At 42.0% G+C, this 19216-nt stretch overlaps 1 protein-coding gene across 1 annotated transcript in view; it reads left to right on the top strand.

Moving 5' to 3' along the window:
* Positions 1-19216, top strand: part of mctp1a (multiple C2 domains, transmembrane 1a) — a gene marked incomplete at its 5' end in the record, with an annotated part of 175249 nt that overhangs the window by 48777 nt on the left and 107256 nt on the right. The window contains one exon of the mRNA XM_080003866.1: positions 9817-9946. Coding sequence (XP_079859992.1) covers positions 9817-9946 — 130 coding nt within the window. The remainder of the gene's footprint in view (positions 1-9816; positions 9947-19216) is intronic.

Below are 19216 nucleotides of genomic sequence, written 5' to 3'. Positions count from 1 at the left end.
CCATGTTTTGGGATTGGTCTGATTCATTGGTCTGATTCAGTCGTGTGTTTATTTAAGCTCACGGCACAGAACACCAAACAGAACCGATATCTTCTATAAGTGCAGAGGCAGCAGTGAAATGCACTGCGCCACCGTGCCACAAAATCTCTTCCTGCTGTTTCGTTCGTGGCTGAAAAACAACAGCAGTGAAGTGTGGAAGACTCCATTTATTCAAAGGGTGTTAGGGCAAAAGCATGATAATAAGAACCGTAATGAGTCGTCGGTTTCCGTCCTAACGGGTTGGCCCTGAGTTGTTATGTGGTCCAAGGAACCAATGGCTCATTTCACTGGAAAAGCTCGAGCAGGCCTTACATTTCCTCTTAATGCCGTGTGGTTTGGAATGGAATTGAGCTTGTCCATTAATCTCTATGAGGCTCTCTAGGGGTTGCGGCTAAAGAGTACACCGGTGATACGGCCGGTACCGGGTCCACGGCGCAGTCTGCGTTTGACGAGCTCTCGCAAGCTCAGTTTCTAAACTGAGTTTAGGCTTCCTGTATTCGCGGAAACTAGACTTAAATTGGGTATGGCGTCTTCTGAAAATAGTGCTTGTCATCCAAACGTGAAAATCTTTAACTTTCAAAATGTATTCAAACTGCATCACAGCATTAGGTTCACAAGAGTTTTTCCAAGCTCATGAGGTTTAAGGTGGTCTTTCGGGGGGATTTTTGACCCTCTTTAACCCATTCTCAAGTGATCGAAAACGGCTAGAGTGTACTAAAGCTGTGTAATAAGTAATATCAACGCACAAGTTGGTGCAGCAACTAAACACACATAATGGAATATATATTATAAAATATTAATAATTGTGTTGGGCAAAATTAAATATATAATGTTTATTACCTTTTAATTGATAGAAAAGATTGATGTACAGTGTCAAGCGGCATCTCAAATGATTCCTTAGGGTCTCAGCTTTTTGCTGGTGTATGTGGGACTAACTGCTAAGTTTTTTTTTCTGCTGTTTCTCAGAAACAGAGAAGGGTAGGAATTGGTTGAATGGGCCACATAATAAGTCAGGGGGTACAGTTTGCACCATTTTAATGCTGAAATGGTTGGTATTCCCCTATAACAGTGAAAACATTTTTTTTTTTAGAGCAAAAGTTAGTTCTCTGTGTGGGTTCAGATTGTCCCTGCAGGTCAAAAATTCTCTAAAGCGAGTTTTTATTTTTGAACTTTTTAGCTGGAGAGAGCTGAGATGTTGCTGCAGATAGTCCTATCTTTTAATGGACCAACCATGGCGGAACAAGATGCCAGCTCTGCACTCTCATGGAAGGGCTTGTTAACCACACATTGCACCACGATGGAAAAAGCGTTGAATTGAGATGATACTCAGCATTTCATAGCACCGCACCATATGCTTTGTTCTTTGTGGATTGCGAAAAATCCGATTCATCTATCAAAACACCTTCTTGGGTACGCATTGCTTGTTGCACAGAAACAATCGTGTGTTTTTACAGTGTATGTGTGTATGTGTGAGCTAGGTGGGGGATAGAGGTTTTGTGTATGTGCTTATTTTAGATGCAAGCTTCATCTAATCCTGGATTTAAACATTATTGACGACCAAAATGTTAACAACAGTGATATAAAGTTGTAGGAGATCTGTTGAAATGAAGACTGTTGTGCCCTTCTGCCCTCTGAGGTGTAACTTTTTACCTTTGAACCAAATTTAGCAGAGTTTTACAGCTATAGACCTTTTTTCACCCCAAAATATGCAGCCTGTTAATTTTGATATGTTAACATGATACACTATATTCACTATTTCCAATGGGCACAGTTAAATCATTCTTCCAGGCACAAGAGCCCCGATAACTAAATATCCTGCAGTGTGTGTGTGTGTGTGTGTGTGTGTGTGTGTGTGTGTGTGTGTGTGTGTGTGTGTGTGTGTGTGTGTGTGTGTGTGTGTGCTATTTTGACTCACCAGGCAGTCCCAAAAAGAATGTGTTGCATTGTTTTTGCATTGCGCTTCAATAAAGAATAAATAAACGCCAACATTTTTGAGAAACCTGATATGAACTTGCAACAAGATGGTCCTGATGAACATCTAATGTTCAAATCTTAAAAAAAAAAAACCACAATGAAAATATACCAAAAATGTCAGCCCATCAATTCATGAAAAATGCATGCTTCATTATTCATTATTAATTGAATTAATTATACCTACCCAGATGCTGATGCTGTGTTTGAACTATTGCTTACAAATTCAAGGTGTCAGACTGTCTTGCCTAAATGGGGCTTAGCTGGTGTCAGGTGACGTGATGTGGTCCGACATATATCCACATCAATATGGTGAAATATTGCCAACAAGGTTGAATTTTTGTTTGTTTTTCATAAACATACGGTAGTAGACGTACAGTATGTAATTGTTTTCATTCTCTCAGTCTTTCTTCAACCATCTATATTTGAATTTCTTTCGGTTTTTTGTCATTCAATTTCGCATTTCACATTGTATTTCAGACCTTATTCCCTTTCTTTTCCTATCAAAGAACAGTCAGGGAAAATCTGTCAAAAATATCGATCTGACTTTAGCTGGTGTTAATTGCAGCGGCTCTTGGGGGAAGCTCAGGTTTTGGCATTTCTTGGCTGATAATGGCTCCTGCCGTAGATGGTACCGTAGAGGAGCCATTTAACAGGAAAAGCGTTTGAGGGATCAGAGACCCCTCAGTCGCAGTTACAGAGAGACGCAGAGAAATGGTGGAGCGGTAGTTGGTCGTGGAGTAGTAGATTGGTAGTGTGTTAGTGGGTGGATATTGGGAGAAAGGTGTCAGAGGGGAAGGATAAACCAGGAGAGAGCAAGCAAGGCCACAGAGTAAGATTGAGTTGAGGGGAGAGAACAAGAGATGGTGAGAGGAAGTGAAATAGAGGGGAATGCAGAGGAGCCAGAGTTTGAACTTGGAGTCGAGTTTTATTCCATTGAGAGAGACATTCTCATTGTCACCATCATTGGTGACATCACCATCACCTTTTACAAGCCCACTCCAAAAAATCCGAACTATCCCTTTAACAAAATGCATTTTACTCCTCACTTTACACGTTTTGCTTTATTTCACCACCACCTTTTTGTTTTTATGCAAAGTTTCTAAATCAATGTGGTGGCCTGAACTGTGCCAAGATACCATCATCTATTACCTTAAATAAAAGTAACTGTCTTTTTAAAAAGTGCCTATGACAATTTTGTATTTAAAAGCCTCTTGGCTCTGGTTTCATAACAAATCCAATTTTGATATTATTTTTGCTTTGAAGTGTGTTAAGTGTTTAGTGCAAATTTGAACTAAATCTAAGCAAAAAATTGCATGAGATTAAGTAGGTACCCCCCCCCCCACACACACACACACATCTCTAGAGTGGTTTTATTCTGCTATTCTGCACTTTTTCGCCTGGTGGTGGGTCAATATATTGAGCAATTTCATCACTTTTTGCTTTATTTTTCATAAAAAAAATATTTTCCTAAGGATCATCCATTTAGGGGACATATCAAAATGATTTAAAACACATGGTCATGTTTTGTTCCATCTCGGGTAGGGTTATTTGAAAAACAAAAGCCCTTTTGAGGATTTGTGCCCGTACTAACTGCCCCCCGCCCTCTCCCACCTTTGAAATCAAAATTCTGCCCCGGAAATTGGGATGATAGTGTTTCACCGGAATTGAAAAGATGGACCCACGGCTTGACGTGTTGCATTCTGATAAATCTGCTGTGATCTGAGGGAATTTGGGGGGGATTTGCAGACAATTGATTTCCCATGCAAGCCAGTTGGAAGCTTAGTTTAATAATGTTATTCTTCAAATATCCTGCAAATAGATATTCAAACTAATACTGCATTTGTTGCAACCAAGGGGAGATGGTGGTCTACTTTAGCGCCCTATAGCCTTGCTGGATCCATTAAATAGCTGAACCTGATCATAATATCTGAAGGAACAATGTGTACTTCTATCTACTAGTCTATTCTCCCATTCCTGAATTGTGTATGAATGGTTGTTATGGCTGGAGGCTTGGAACGGCGCCTTTGTGCATCGCAGCCACCGAATAATTCACTGATCTCTGAAATACACAATGAAACACTCCCTCGTACAGTTGAACAAAAGATGTCAATACAATGTCATTTGTATTGACGTAATAGTCAGCAGCAAGATATTTTATCAGAGTATCAGAGTAAAACATGTGGGTTTGATGCATGAATAAGATCAAGATTTAAGATTCAAGAGGTTTATTTGTGACATACATATACATACTTTCATCCATATATGCAGTTAAATGTCTTTGTAACACACCCGGAGATTATGCACAATAGCGCAGAATATTTGTCTTGAGCTACTTGTTAATGGCTGGAGCAAAGATATTATCGTCGAACATGTTGGAAATGAGCTGCCATTGCTGTGAGAAATGAGAGGCGGTCTCCTGGAGGCACCGAGGGCTAAATGCAGGTTAATCCCGACATGAGACCAGTTTTGATTGAACAGTGAAGCTGAATGAGAAATGTGTTATACTGTATGCTGATTGGTGTTTTTAAGCCACACTGATTTCCATTTATAAAGTGAGCGTAAGCTTCGCTTTCGCAACAATAGGAGCTTTAAAGAACTCTTAACCTGAAGGCTATGTGTCATTTTTTAATAAAAGGTATTCAAGTTTAACGTGAACACATTGCATTTATTTGAGATTTTAAAACCGCTGACGTAATAGCCACTTAAACCTGAAGCCCCTCTGAATACCCGATGAATACCCAAGGCTTTCTTTACATTTGAATTGAAAAAAGCCAATAAACTACTGCTACTTTGGATATTTTAGCCTTTGGACCTGCCTGTCCTGGCCGAGTATTTCACAAGGCATAATCCAGTCAACAGGCCTGACAAAGCTTCAGTTGCATTAATACTCTCTATATACGTTTAATGCAATGATACATGTACTGAGGGATGTGAAACCTGCGCTCTGTACTGTTTCATGAAGGCAAAATCCACATACTGTACTTTTGTTGTTTTAGCATTATTTCCAATCCTCAACCCTGTTTTTTGGCAGGGTCGTGCTCTGTATGGAATGGGGAAACCCCTCTTCTCTGATTTATTAGTTCCTTATTCGTATCAGTGTTAACTTTCCCATTTGACATTAAGCAGTATCAAAAACGGCGCGATATATGAAAGTAGTTCCATCAAGCGCAAAAGGGACCGATTCTGTGTTTGTTGAGGGAGGAGAAGGAGGATGATGTGGCAGACGAGCAAGCGGTACGAGCACAGGCATCCGATTCAAGGTTTCAGAGAGTGGTGCGTCCATGAGAAGGCATTCAATTTGAATTAGCAAAATAGAGCTGGCTGTGTAAAGTTAAATAAGGTACGAATGGGTCATCAACAGGGATTCAAGTGAGTGTCCTGTTTCGGTGAATTCCATTGGGGATGGGAAGGGAATATGCACCACTGGCCCGAGAACTGTCATATGTTTGTGTGTGATGCATTTAAGCCTTGTGGGGTGAGCCGGGCTACAGCGTGGAATCAACTACCTGATCAAGACAGGTAGGAATACAGGTACTCCTCACTCAACGACCTACCTGTCTAACGACCGTACGGTCTTACGACCAGCTCCCCGACCGGTCTGTCTTGTACGCTGCGTACCATACTGCGGCATATGGTACGCAGCGCGGCGTCTCAACGTCAAGTGTCTCATCGCGCATTCACTACACCAGCGTTCGCAATCTCCCAAGACTAAAATAACGCTTAAGGGGGCGGGTCCTCGCTTATCGAAAAGTTCGCTAAACGACCTGGGCTGAGCAACGGAACTTGTCGTTAAGTGAGGACACTGACACACTCATATACCATCACACATACACGCATATTAGTGAATGCACACACAGATATACACAGAAAGTCGAAATGCGCTTTTGAATACTGCTAGTGGAACGGAAAGTACATCAAATGGAATGGAGCGGAAACATTGCTATTGATTAACCGTTGTGAGAGTCCAACAGGGATTTGTTTGGGTCTTCTAGAGTTTAGGGTTGTCTGGATGTGTATATATAATAGGTAATACTAAGGAACTGCTTTTGTGATGGGTTCAGGCTCAGCAGAACTTGAAAAGCCGTGAATTCTAAGGCCCGAGTGCTTTCTGGTGAAATGATTTGCCGATACATCGGACTCTCAATATTAAAGGTAAGCATTGACAGCACAGACACTGAAACAAGAAAGTTGAAATATCTAGAGGCATATATCAAGAAATGGTAAACTGGCAACTGTTATGAATTGAACTTACACCACTAATATGTATTCCTGTGACATGGAGTCTTGTCTGCCTTTTCTGTTGTCAATCTGCCGCTAATGAACAGGTTTCAAATTACATTTAAGCACAAGGGAAGGCTTTTCGTATACTAGAGAGATGGAAAGGTGGCTTGTAATGCGAGCAAATGTTTTTTTCCATTGTCAGAGGTGCAGGAGATGGAGCAGGTGTAGAGGGAAGGGTGGATGCATGGTTCACCCTGGATGACTTTTATCTCTTATCTTTCTTTATCTCTAGCTTCCTATTTGCTTTCTGTATTTCTCTCCCTTTCTCAACCTTTTTTCCTGCACAACACTCTCTTCTGTATCGCTAACCACCTCCATGGATGTGCACAGGCTGCGGTCGATTGGACTTGGAGGGAGAAAATCCTCTATACTAGGTATTGATTTGTGGGGATGGTTTTCCCTGCAGCTGGATCCTGCTCACGTACAAGGCTGAGTGAAATGAGTGAAATGGGTCTCACGGGAGCACTTTCGGCGTCAGATCCACACACAGCACCCTCAGAAGTCTGATCTCTCGGCTTAATGTGTGTTTTTTTTTCCCGTGCAAATTCACATCGTTCTGTCGCCAATTATGCAACAAATATACAGCAATACAGCAACGCCCTCAATAGCAATATGCAGGTCAATGAAGATAAATGAAAAACTCTGGCACTTTGTGTTTCGGCCAAATTCCACTTTGCCACTACCTAGAATAATATAAATAAATAAAATAAAATAAAAATTAAGTTAGACTCAACAAGATAATATAAACCTCTTGAATCTATAGATACGGGGGAGCCTGGGTTCACTTTACAATGATATTATTTTAAGTTCTTCTTTCAAATGCACTATATATATATTTAACTATGATGTCATTATAATATCAATATAATTGCCCTATTGTGTGTTTGAAAAACAAACAAAAAAACCCCCATAGAAACAATGTAGTAACGCTACAGTGATACTATAAGGTATTTCCACACTAAATCTTTTGCTATTACTGTAGTGTATTTTAGTTTAATCAAGAAGATGCAAAAGGCAGAGTGGCTTTTGAGCAGGATGCGAATAGATAAAGGTAAATTAGATAAAATAGATATAAATAACGTGCTATCCTGTTTGAAATAATCCCTTGGGTGCCAACGCTGTAACTTTGACAGTGCTAATATATAATGTACACCCACAGACATGTTCCCGAGCCAATTTCCTGAGAGCGTACAGTAGTTTATGTTCTATTTCCATATCTCTCTGAATCCCAGAGTGTATTTTCAGGCACCTGTCCAGGGAGGAGTTTGTCATTTTGGACACACACGCACACACACACACACACACACACACACACACACACACACACACACACACACACACACACACGCACACACACACACACACACACACACACACACACACACACACTTAGATTAACTGTTGCGCTCGGTCTGTCCTCTCCCGCCACACATCATTACGTCCATGTGTCTGTCCCTGAATGTTCACATTAGATTGTTCCAGGCTTCAGTTTAGCTGGGTGCACCTGTCCACAAACAATTGATCAGTGGAACAAGCTCTTTTGTGTTTTTCTATTATTCTGGCTTGTTCGTGCCTGGCTGTACAGCAAAACAAACAGACTGACCCAAGATCCTTTTTATCGAGAACATTAGCTGTAAATAATCTCCCACTGGGTGTAGTTATATCGCCATATATTGGAACCGAGAGTCATCATCAGTTGCATCATGTGAGAGAACGTGGGGAAAGCATTTTGGACAGATTCCCAACAATGTCACTGGCACTAATGGATTTGTGGCAGTTCCGCCTGCCACGCGCCACCGAGTGGTGTTTTCAGGGCCCTCTGACGACAGAGACACAGGCGATGGGGTTGAAGAGTACCGGTTTTATTGTAGAGAGAGAGGGCAAGATGGAACAAGCACGGAGCGGATGGACTGCATGTCATGACAAGGGCTCCTCTCCTGTGTGTGTGTGTGTGGGGAGGGGGGGTTTTACCTGTTGCTCATTGATTGTTCTTACGAGCAACAGGTGTACAGCCACCCTGGTCATGAGCCCCATTACCTAGACCCAAGACAGGTGTGGCTGCTTAAACCACACCACCCCCACACCACTGTATTCGTGTGTTTTAAAAGGGAATGACAAAATGCCCCATCCTGGGGGTTCCTTGTAAAGTTTGCAATGAGCTTGTTATAACCGCTTGGAGTCTCGAGTTTTATCTCACGAGAAGGGTTCAAGCTAACCCTACCACATCATCACAAAGTCGGGTTGGCTGGCTGTATTTCCGGTCCATTGTTCAAAAGTAAGGGCGTGAATGAATAGCTTTCAACCATTTTTGGCTGTAAATGTTTTGTGAATGTCTCTTTGTCAGTGGTCATTAGTGTCCTCCAGTGGCCTGCTGGCGTTCCCTAATCCTCTACCGCTATTCTTAGCCACGTCTCGGAGTAAGCTAGCTGGGGAGATATGACAGGGGAGTCCATGCAAGGGGATGTCTAATCGGGAGGAGAAAAAAACAACATGAGAGGACAAGGAAGGCGGAGGTAGATTATCCCTGAAAACCCTGCAAGCTGGAGGGCTGTGACTCCTGAGTAGACGTCAGCTCCATGGTAGCCCAGGTCACGGCGGTGCGCGCTAGCATAGGGAGACTTAAAGAGGACTTATCATGCTCCTTTTTACACAAGTTAAAATAGGTCTCTGAGGTCCCCAAAACATGTTTTTGAAGTTTTTTTGCTGAAAATACCACTCAGATTATGCATTCTAGCCATTCTAACATACCTCTAAAGCCATTGTGTTCCCGACGCTCTGTTTAAATGGGTGGAGCCACCGTCCTGAGGCCACGAGTTATGAGCCAGTAGGATGACTTTCGTTGCCGTGCTCCGAGCTTGTAGAGGACCCGGACACTGCACGGCGACGCACCGGGACTCTTGCGTGCCGGGATTTTTTGTTTTATGTAAATGTTGGCAAATAAAATAGTATAAATACACCAATAAAAGCACACTATTTTTATTGGTTTTGTTTGGAGGAACGCACAGCGGATCAGATGGACCAGATGACCACGTGAAATAATCCGTGACGAGCTGACGTCACATCGTGCTAAGCGTAGAAAAAGCAATTTTCTCAGCCCTTAGTTTTCCTTATTTCCTCGTCTTATATTATCCTCCGATATTGTAACATTATATATATGACAGAAAATAGGGAAGAGCATAATAGGCTCTCTCTGAGGAGCTTCATGTCCAAGCAGGACACGTCATCAACCCCCGGACCTCAGGGCTCAAGCATGACGTGTAAAAACTTCATTCAGTGCCGTCTTTCAAGAGCCTAATGCTCACAGCTTTCCCTAATTTACCACCGCTATTACCGCTCCCTCATTCCATTAACCAATCATTCCATTACACCTTATTCAGTTAAATCTCTTCCTCATTGACTAAAGTGTTCTGCATGGTGGGACAGAGTTAGCCGAGACTTCATCATGCGTGATTTAATCGTTTAGTCCAGATGAGTTTACACGCTGACATGGATCTCTTGTCTTGTCTCGTCTTGTCTTTGCAGGGCATCAACATCGTGGGGCCCAGTAATGCAGCGCCCCCCTCTCCGCCGTCGCTGCCACCCAACCCAGCCATGTACCAGCTGGACATCATCCTGAAGAAGGGCAACAACCTGGCCATCAGGGACAGGACGGGTAGGTCTTCGCTGGATTCCGGCTCTGAGGGGAGTGAGATTCGAAATCGGTCTTTCTCAATGGCTGTGCGGCGGCGCACTAATGTGACTTTGGAGCCGCCGCAGGTATTCAGTTGCGAAATCTTTTGAAATTCCACTTAAAACAAATGATGGAAACTACTGTCGCACTTGCGTAGCAAGACCAAAATTGCGAGGCTGTACCAAGTCATCTAATTCGTCAGTTCCAGCCAGAAGATCAGCTCCGTGTCCATCAGAACAAGCTTAAGTTTCACACTGAAGGTGGGGGCTATTGGAAGTGATAAAAGGTTCGACCCTTTTTTTGAGATTCGGTCCTTGACGAGTCGGTCAGTAAAGAGTAAATGTATATAAAAAGACAAGAGTAAATGTGGATGTGTCTTCTTCACATTCTTCAGGCTTCACATTTCAGACGTCGTAATTGTCGAATAAACTTTGATCACGAAAAAGAACAAAAGAAAAACGTGACAATCCCGATCTTAACCTGTTATTGTGGAATATTATGGAAAACTATGATGTGCACCTTGACAAATCCAAATGAGAAAAAAATATCATATACAGTACATGCCTCCAGTTTAATATTGACTTTTAATCTACCTTGTGAAGGGATTTTCTTTTCCCAAAGGGATTCATCATTATCGCCTCTTCCATTTGAGAGATTCCCAATCTTGACTCTGGCTACAATGGCCAAAGAACTGAGTTGAACTCATCAAGGTTTAATTTGTGACATTGGGTAAAGGAATTTTTCGTTTTTCTCAAATTGAAGTCATCATTGTTTAATCATTTTGAAAGGGTCTAGTGTCTTGTTTTCCATGTGTTTGGTGAAATAATTGTCGTTCTGTACAACTCTCTGTTAACTGTCATCTTTTATTGAGGAATATAGATAAATACAGATGCTATGACCCTGCTTTAGTGGCGATAGATCTTCTTAGACGTACTCTCAAAGATCACGGATGCATATTTTTGAATAAATAAATGAGAGTTGACTGATGATTGGACGCTAATTCTCGAAAAATTTTGACCCAAAAAAGTTTGGCCCGCGTTTGTCCCTGGTGCTCCACTGCCCCTCTGATTGGATGACTCGCTGCCTCCTGTTGCAGCCGCCACGAAGCTTCAATCGAAATGTTGATGTTTGTACAGGTTTGGCACTTCGGTTGTTCATAACCTAGTGTATTTTGTAATTTTCAAGTAATTTTGTTGGGTTTTGTTGGTGGATGTGGGTGTAATCTCCCGGGTACCACTGTCAATTGACCGATTACTTTGATATTTTCCGTTTTCGAAGGACACAATATTTATTCAAAGTTAAAAATGCATAAAACGTAATATGTGCATTGTACTTTGTTTGAGAGTTATAATGACCTATAATATAAATTTTCAGAAATATTCCGTAATATTCTGAAATATACAGAGGATCAGAGGTTTGTGTGAAATTCTTCACTCCCTCTCTCAAACTGACCATTCCCTGGCAGTCATTCATCCTCCCCTGGTCTCTCCCCTGCACTCTTTGCCCCCCCCCATCTTTTAATTTGAGGGGCTCAAACTGACTCTGACTATCTTTCTTTTCCTCTTTCATCCCCTTATTTCTCTTCTTTCCTCCTTCTTCCCCGGGCTCTACAGTCCAACTGGATGTGTACATACATATTTATGCCTGTGTTCAGGAGCCCTGTTTGTTTACTTGCCATGCCATGATCTCATTAGAGATTTAGAGAGATGGCGGTACCAAAATGTAAATAGGCAACATTCATCTTTCTATCACTCCCTCTCTCTCTCTCTCTCTCTCTCTCTCTGTCTCGCTGTCTCTCCCTCTCTCCCCACCTACTCCCCTGGTTGTCTGTCTGAAGTGAATGTTGCGCCGCTCTTGTCTTTGGCTCACGAGGGAGGTTCGTTACCGGAGACATGGAGACATGGAGGTGTACAAGGGAAAGATAGACGGATACATGGAACTAGTGAACAGTCAGAGGAAGTAAAGTTCCTGAGATATTTCATTATTTAGGGGTCTAGCCCGAAGGGCCTGTTTTTGCTGGGCTCTGGCTCTGGGGGGCTTTCGCATGGGCCACTGTGCGTGGTGCGCTCTAGACTCCAATGCTGCGTATAGCTTGCTCTGTGCAGGATCTACGCCAGATCTAGACAACAGACAGCAGCAGCATCTCCTGTGATGCTGCGTTCCAGGATCTTCGCCGACTTCACTCTTTTATTGGCGAATCATCTTTTTATCCAATGCAAACCTAGTGCAGCAGAGAGATGGTCGTCAAGTGGTGAAATGAACCTGGTCCACTGTTTGGCATTGGTGCAATTCATTACAGTTTAGTCCTGTTTTTGGCAACGGACATAGCATTTTAATTGAGTTTCACGAGAACCCGGAAAACTGTAATTTGTGTAATTGGTACAATTGCTGCAACTAAACTGGACCCTGTGCATTGCTGCCTGCAGCTCTATTTAATATTCATTTTAATTATTTATTAAAATATTTATTATAGCATTTAACTTTATTATAATAAATAATACATAAATCAATATTTTTTATTAATATGTTATTATGTATTAATATTAATTATTCATTATTAATATTCATAGTATTGTTAAAAAATATTATTAATAAAAATTGTAATAATTAAATGTTTTATTCATTTATTTAACTTTTTTTTTTTTCTTTTGAAAGTCATTTATTGCAAGTGAATGTTAAAATTGTTCCACCATACAACCACAGTCAATCTGCAAAGCGGTGCCTACTCTTCTGCCACCAACCTGCTCACTTGATTCTTCCATTCAGCTGAATTTATTTCTGTATTTTAATTTTCCCAAACCAGTGAGAGTGAATGTCTGCTGCCTCACAAAACACCAGGTTATAGGGCTATAAGGTTATAGAAGGTGGTGAGTGAGTGGTCTTGTTCATGTTAAACAAGTCAACTTAAGCTGAAATAGATTTTAATATAATATAAATCCCATTCATATGTATACAACTTAAGGGCAGTGTCCTTTTTTTTCCAGTGCTGCAGAAACCAGAGGCAGGTTGAAGGGATCTTTTAATATGCATTGGGATTCTGCTGAGTTGTTCCTCCAGGACCTTGTCACTCCTATAATCTATGAGTGGATTGTTGGAGAGAAACATCCCCCGCCCCTTAGCTGTATCGATTCTCTAAAAGCCACCTCATGAATAATGAACAAGACAAACACTCTGAATTGGGTTTTGTTTTTTTGTGTTCTCCTTCATGCTGATGGAACGTAGACTTCCAGGGATGAGACCATGTCCAGTGTTCTGGGAATGAGACTGCAGAGGAGCTGGAAGCAGAGATCCCAGATCTATGTCCACATATTTAACACCTTACTTGTCAGTATTGCATAAAACTGAGAACTCATTCATAATCTGTGTACAGCGCAAAATATGTACTTTGTATGCAAGTGTTAGGATTTGATAACACTTTATTTTAGGCAGGGTCACACTAGTTTGAAACAAATTCAGATAGATTACGAATGCAAATAATAAAGCTTCTTTTAATGGGGTTGTCGCATTGAGATTAATAATCCTTTTCCAAGACAGACTTGAAAGCAAATTCGATTTCCAACAAACACATACACAACTTTTCCACGTATCATGGACACCCTCGCCATGAACCCTCTTAACAGTTCAGTCCATTAGTAGGGTGCATAATTCCGAAAAACATCATTTTCTGCAGTTCTGTGCTGACATGAGGAACTATAAGGCTATGTTCACACTGCAAGACTTGGATTTGGATGTATTGCTTGGATCCAAATTTTTTCGTCTGGCTGTTCACTTTATTTTTTAAATGTGACAACATCAGATTCCAGTGTGTCTGGGGGCCACAGTCCTGAACTGACTTGCATGCGCACAAGTCACAAAGTCGTCACACACAGCGCGCTGCGGTAAATGCACAGTGGTTGTCAGGCGGAGTGGGGCCGTGTACCTGGTGCAAGCTCGCGGATGAAATCGTTAAATCCAGACAGGGGCACGGTGCTTTTTTGTTTTGCTCAATACGGACATTTTGTAAAATAACATAAAAACACAATGTGTGCAAATTGCACCCTGATTGCATCCTTCAGAGGACACACACATACACGCGCACACACACACACACACATACACACACACACACAATTTTTTTGATCCGGTGCTATTCATGGGTGCCCCCTCGCAAGGTTGGTCTATTTATCTATTTATCTATCTATTATTCATGTGGGTCCCACGCAGGGTGATATTACCAGATAAACAAAAAATATTTGTTGGGCTACCCTATGTTTCAACTTACCAAGTAGTTCCTTTATGAAGCTTTCAGAATATTCATTGAAGAAGACACAAAGTGCTTTGAGGACACATCATCATCATGTTTCAACAGTGGGATCCCGTGGGAGACAGACAACCTTCAATACAGACTATGCCATGTTCCCATCACCCATACACAATTTTTGCCGAGCAACAGACAGAGACAGGGGCAGAGTTGAGCATGATCAGGCTTATATTGCGTCCTGCTGTTCCGCCCTTCTTTCTGAGTGCCTTCATTGACTGGTTTCAGCAGTAATCCATTTGGGATATGAATGTGGACAGCAGCGAAGTCGTAGTTAAATATTTTCTTGCAATTTTAAATGTATTATTAACAGTCATTTTATGTATTTGACAGTGATAAATCGCCATAACAAAATAATTTATTTTGTAAAATGACAGAAAATGCTGTTACTTTTGTGAATAAAGAATACTTTTATTACAGTTAGTTTTGTTAAAATTGTAATTTAAAAGCTGTTTAAAAACAGATATTTAATGTATTAAATTTATACAGTTTTGTTTTTTTGTCAAATCACATGAAACATTACAATAAACAGCTTATTCTTGTAATTGTAATAACATTTTCCTGTCATTTTGAAATACAAGGAAATTTTGTAATATCTATTCGGGAAAAACTGTAAAGATACCTTTTTTTTTACAATGACGACCGTCATCCTGCACTCCTTCCGTACCTTGTGTGAACTTCTCTTGCAGCCATCACTGCTCGACACCTCTAGTGCAGTTGTCCAACAATTTGCTGCCATCCATAGAAGTCAGATCATGGGAAAATCCGACCTCGGAAGTCGGAATTCGCAACCTTGAGAACTTTAGGAAGTCCTTCCCTAAATCTGTCTCCTGAAGTGTCATTGGTCACCAGTGTACATGTCCTGTTATTCCTTGTTACCTCCTTTTCATACCTTATTCCACTGCTATCTTAGTACCTTTCTTTTGGGGCCTGAACCAGTTTCTCATATCTAGCCTCACCTCTCCTGTATATGTCTCTATTTAATTTTAGAGCGAAATGCCTGTTTTCCTTAGAGTTTAAAACATATTCCAAATGTCAGCTTAGTGGAATTTCTTTGTGAGCAAATCTTTGAGAAAAAATTACCTCATAACTCAAAATGATGGCAAATCGATAGGGCGGCGAGGACTTCACCCTTTATATTTACGGCGATTCAATTTTTAGATTATGACATGCGTGGGGGCTTTGATAACTCCCGGACACATTATGCGAGGGGGAAATGTACATTTCTGCACATTTTTGCTACCTTGGACACATTTCTAAGGAACGTCTCATATTTATAATGATGCTAGGGTTTATTCAGCAGATTTTAAATATAATTTGATCCTGAACTTATGTAATAACTGTCTCGTAACATTCGCCGGGAGCCCGACTCAGACCCCTGCGAGTGCCTGGCACAAACCCATTTAGCACTCTGAGGAAAAGTGCTCACCCAATAATGACAATGATCTATCACTTTGTTTGTGTGTGTGTGTGTGTGTTAATGCATATTCAAAGGATGGATGTTGAGGTGTGGTATTGGTCTGCTGAGATGATCTTAACAATGCCAAAATCCAAAGGTATCACAACTAAGTGACGCTGCACGGATGAGAGTTTGACACCGGCGTCACCCACCTTGGCGCCCTGCATTGAATCGATCTATCCTCCCACATGCCACGTTCATTCTTTGCTCCGCATTCTATTTCTGTTCCATTGAGCTTAGCCACAATAAACAAAATATCTCAGTGTGGCGTCCAACCGTTGAAGGCAGCAGAAACGACAGGACCCTTTCCAGCAAAAAGGAGAGAGTGAGGAGAGAGGAAAAGGAGAGAGTGAAAATCTGGGGAATACAGTTTATGTGTACATGCTCTCTCTCTCTCGGCAGGCAGGCAGGCAGGCAGGCAGGCAGGCAGGCAGGGAGCACCATTGGTGTTCCCTGCCTTTTGCACCCTGATTCCCTGATCCCCATACATTCTGCTCAGCAGATTGCATTCTGGGTAATGGGAGACCCTCTCGAGCTGCAGCCATCCATCACTCCTGCCAGTAGACGCAGACACCTCTCACACACCCACACACGTGGTGGTGATATGCACGCATGCACGCACGCACGCGCGCACGCACGCACGCACGCACGCACGCGCGCACGCACGCACGCACGCACGCACGCACACACACACACACACACACACACACACACTGAAAGAGAAATGTGTTCCAAGGTAGCAGATGCAGCCTGACCGAAGGCTTTATGGCCAAGCCCCGAGCAGCTTCCTTCCACATTTCTTCATCTCTTCTTGCTGTTCCTATGTCTCTGTCACGCCCCAGTGCTCCCACTTCATGCTGATTGTCCTTATTAACGGCCTCCAGGACGGGGAAGGTGTTTGTTCTGCACCGGGTGTTCAGTGAACGCAAGTGTGTTGAGGGGTTGAAAGAAAAGGTCTTCCTTTCCCCATGGGTCAGTGGATTTGCTCATGCTTAACCTGTTAAAACCTTTTTTTCATGGAGGAAAAATATTACAATGGCACAGTACCATTTTTTATTTTCTTGGGTGTCTGCTGATACCAATCTGACGAACGCGTTACTTTGTTAGAGGAAGTAATGCATCACCAACAACACGACTTGTACAGCTCGGCATCGGACACACATCGGTGCTCCAGGTGTCAGTTTTGAAACTCGTTACCGTCGAGTTTTCCCAATGTTTCGAGATACACCAAACTTTCTCGCACTCACCGTTCATAGCCCTGTCGGAGATGCGTACCTTTACGGTTTGGCAGTGTGTGTTATTTTTTAAATCATATTTTTATCGTATATACTGTCAAAACCTTACACGCTAAGAAGCCCTTCTGGATGAGAAAGCGCTGTGGATATGCACTTAACTTTGAGACCTTTGATTTTCCTCAAAAAATATTTATGATACAGTCAAGGTATAATATACATATACAGTATGATGATAAATTGACATCATGCAGTATATTACCTTGATAAATACAGGTTAAAAGCTATCATCAAGGCTGCACTACAATACTGTATATATGTTGCAAATCCATCTTCATGGTATTATCCATTTTCATGATGCATGTGCTTCCTTATTTTAGGAGATCAAATTTTGCCGCCAACATATGATGTTGTTTGTTTACATACGATACATTTCAGAGCTGTGGTGTTTTGTTGTGTGTTTTCTGACATCACACGTCCACCCTGAGCTGCAACACTAATGTTTTATCAGCGTGGTAAGAATGACATCAAATGTAGAATGTGCTAATTATGAGACTAAGATTGGTCGGGCTGAGGTGTATTTCTGTGCTTGATTGAATATTCACAACTTGGAATCAATCTACTTTAGTTCTCATTAGTAATAACAATTAATTTCCCTGTGCGATATCAGGGGCTCTCCAACGGGGAGAGTCATTACCTGGTCATAATTTTAAGTTAATAATTCAGGAAGATTTGTCTGCTTTGCTCAGACACAGAGAGCCATCGATCAAGGCATAGCCAATGAATATGGACGGGGTGGTAATGAGAAAGGAGCCCAGATAATGAACTAAAAGGTACACTGCGTAGAATTTAGTCGCATCTAGCCGTGAGGTTACAGATCGCAACCAACTGAATACCCCTCTCCATGGAGGTGCAACAACGGCGAACGTTGCAAAAAAGCCAAAGGCCCTCTCTAGAGCCAGTGTTTGGTTTGTCCATTCTAGGCTACTGTAGAGACATGGCGGTGCAACATGGCGGCCTGCATAGAAGCGTGCCGGCTCCCTATGCAGATTAAAAACGTCTCATTCTAAGATTACGCCATCACAACGGTTCTTATTTTCATGGGATTATACGCACCTCCATTTAATCCTCTTTGTGATGAAGTGCATTATGGGGTTTGAGTGTTTTTCTCTGAATCACGCCACAGCATCCCTTTCCTTGGGGCGAGACGGTGTGCGCCATGTGAGACTTCCTTGTAACGCTACCAAAGCGACGAGGAAGCCGTTTCGCGTTTCCCCCCGCCACACATACGCGTCCCCTTCCATCTGCTCCGAGGCCATCTGAGACACACACGAGTCATTGTTTATGCTGGAACAAAATACAAAGCCTCACACTCAAGGGGAAGGGCTCTTGTCCCGTCTAGAAAATGTTCTCTATATCTATCTCTATATAGTGCTGCCATGCCTTAAGGAGGGGGATATTGGCTGTAGGACCTGCCTGTGTGTGTGCCCTTTTAGGGTGTAGCTCCAAGATTCAACACATAACTACCAGTTAATGGTGACAGGTTTGAGTCTTTGGTTCCTGACGAGTCACTCAGTGAAAAAAAGGGTTGTTTGATATTCCGAGTCTTTGCTCGTTTTATTCACTTGGTGTTAACGCCTGATGAGCGAAGCCTTTGGGTGAACAATGGACGAGAGTCTGCGGAGTCGGTTCGGCTCTGTTGGAGGTGGAATTCTTGCAAAAGAAAACAAAAGTCAAAAATCCTTTAGCCTCTTTCTCTGGAAATTATTTATTTCAGCAGAGAAATGCAAAATGGAAATAAAAATAAATAACGAAACAAACAAACGAAGAACTCTTGCCAGTGGGACTCCTGACTCCTGAGTCATTTTTAGATGTTTTTGATGATTCATAATAATTATGGGTATATACTCTATATGGCACAGTCATCTCCGGCTGGCGTTCCTCAGTGTGTGTGTGAGAGCGGGTCTCTCAGTTATCGCTTGGTGATTTGACTGGAGCTTTGGGAGTCTTACTTCCACGTTGCTGCTTCTCAGACACACCCTGGCATCTAAATGGAAGAATTAGACTCTGATTGGATTTCCAGAATATCAAGTGCATTACAGCTGCTGTGTCTGTGTGTGTGTGTGTGTGTGTGTGTGTGTGTGTGTGTGTGTGTGTGTGTGTGTGTGTGTGTGTGTGTGTGTGTGTGTGTGTGTGTGTGTGTGTGTGTGTGTGTGTGTTGGATGGGTTTTTTTATTACAGGGAACGTGTTCTAACTCCTAAGT

The sequence above is a fragment of the Zeus faber genome (genome assembly GCF_960531495.2).
Source record: "Zeus faber genome assembly, chromosome: 7".
Lineage (NCBI taxonomy): Eukaryota > Metazoa > Chordata > Actinopteri > Zeiformes > Zeidae > Zeus > Zeus faber.
The sequence above is the reverse complement of the archived record's forward strand: the minus strand, read 5'-3'. Positions and strand labels throughout refer to the sequence as shown.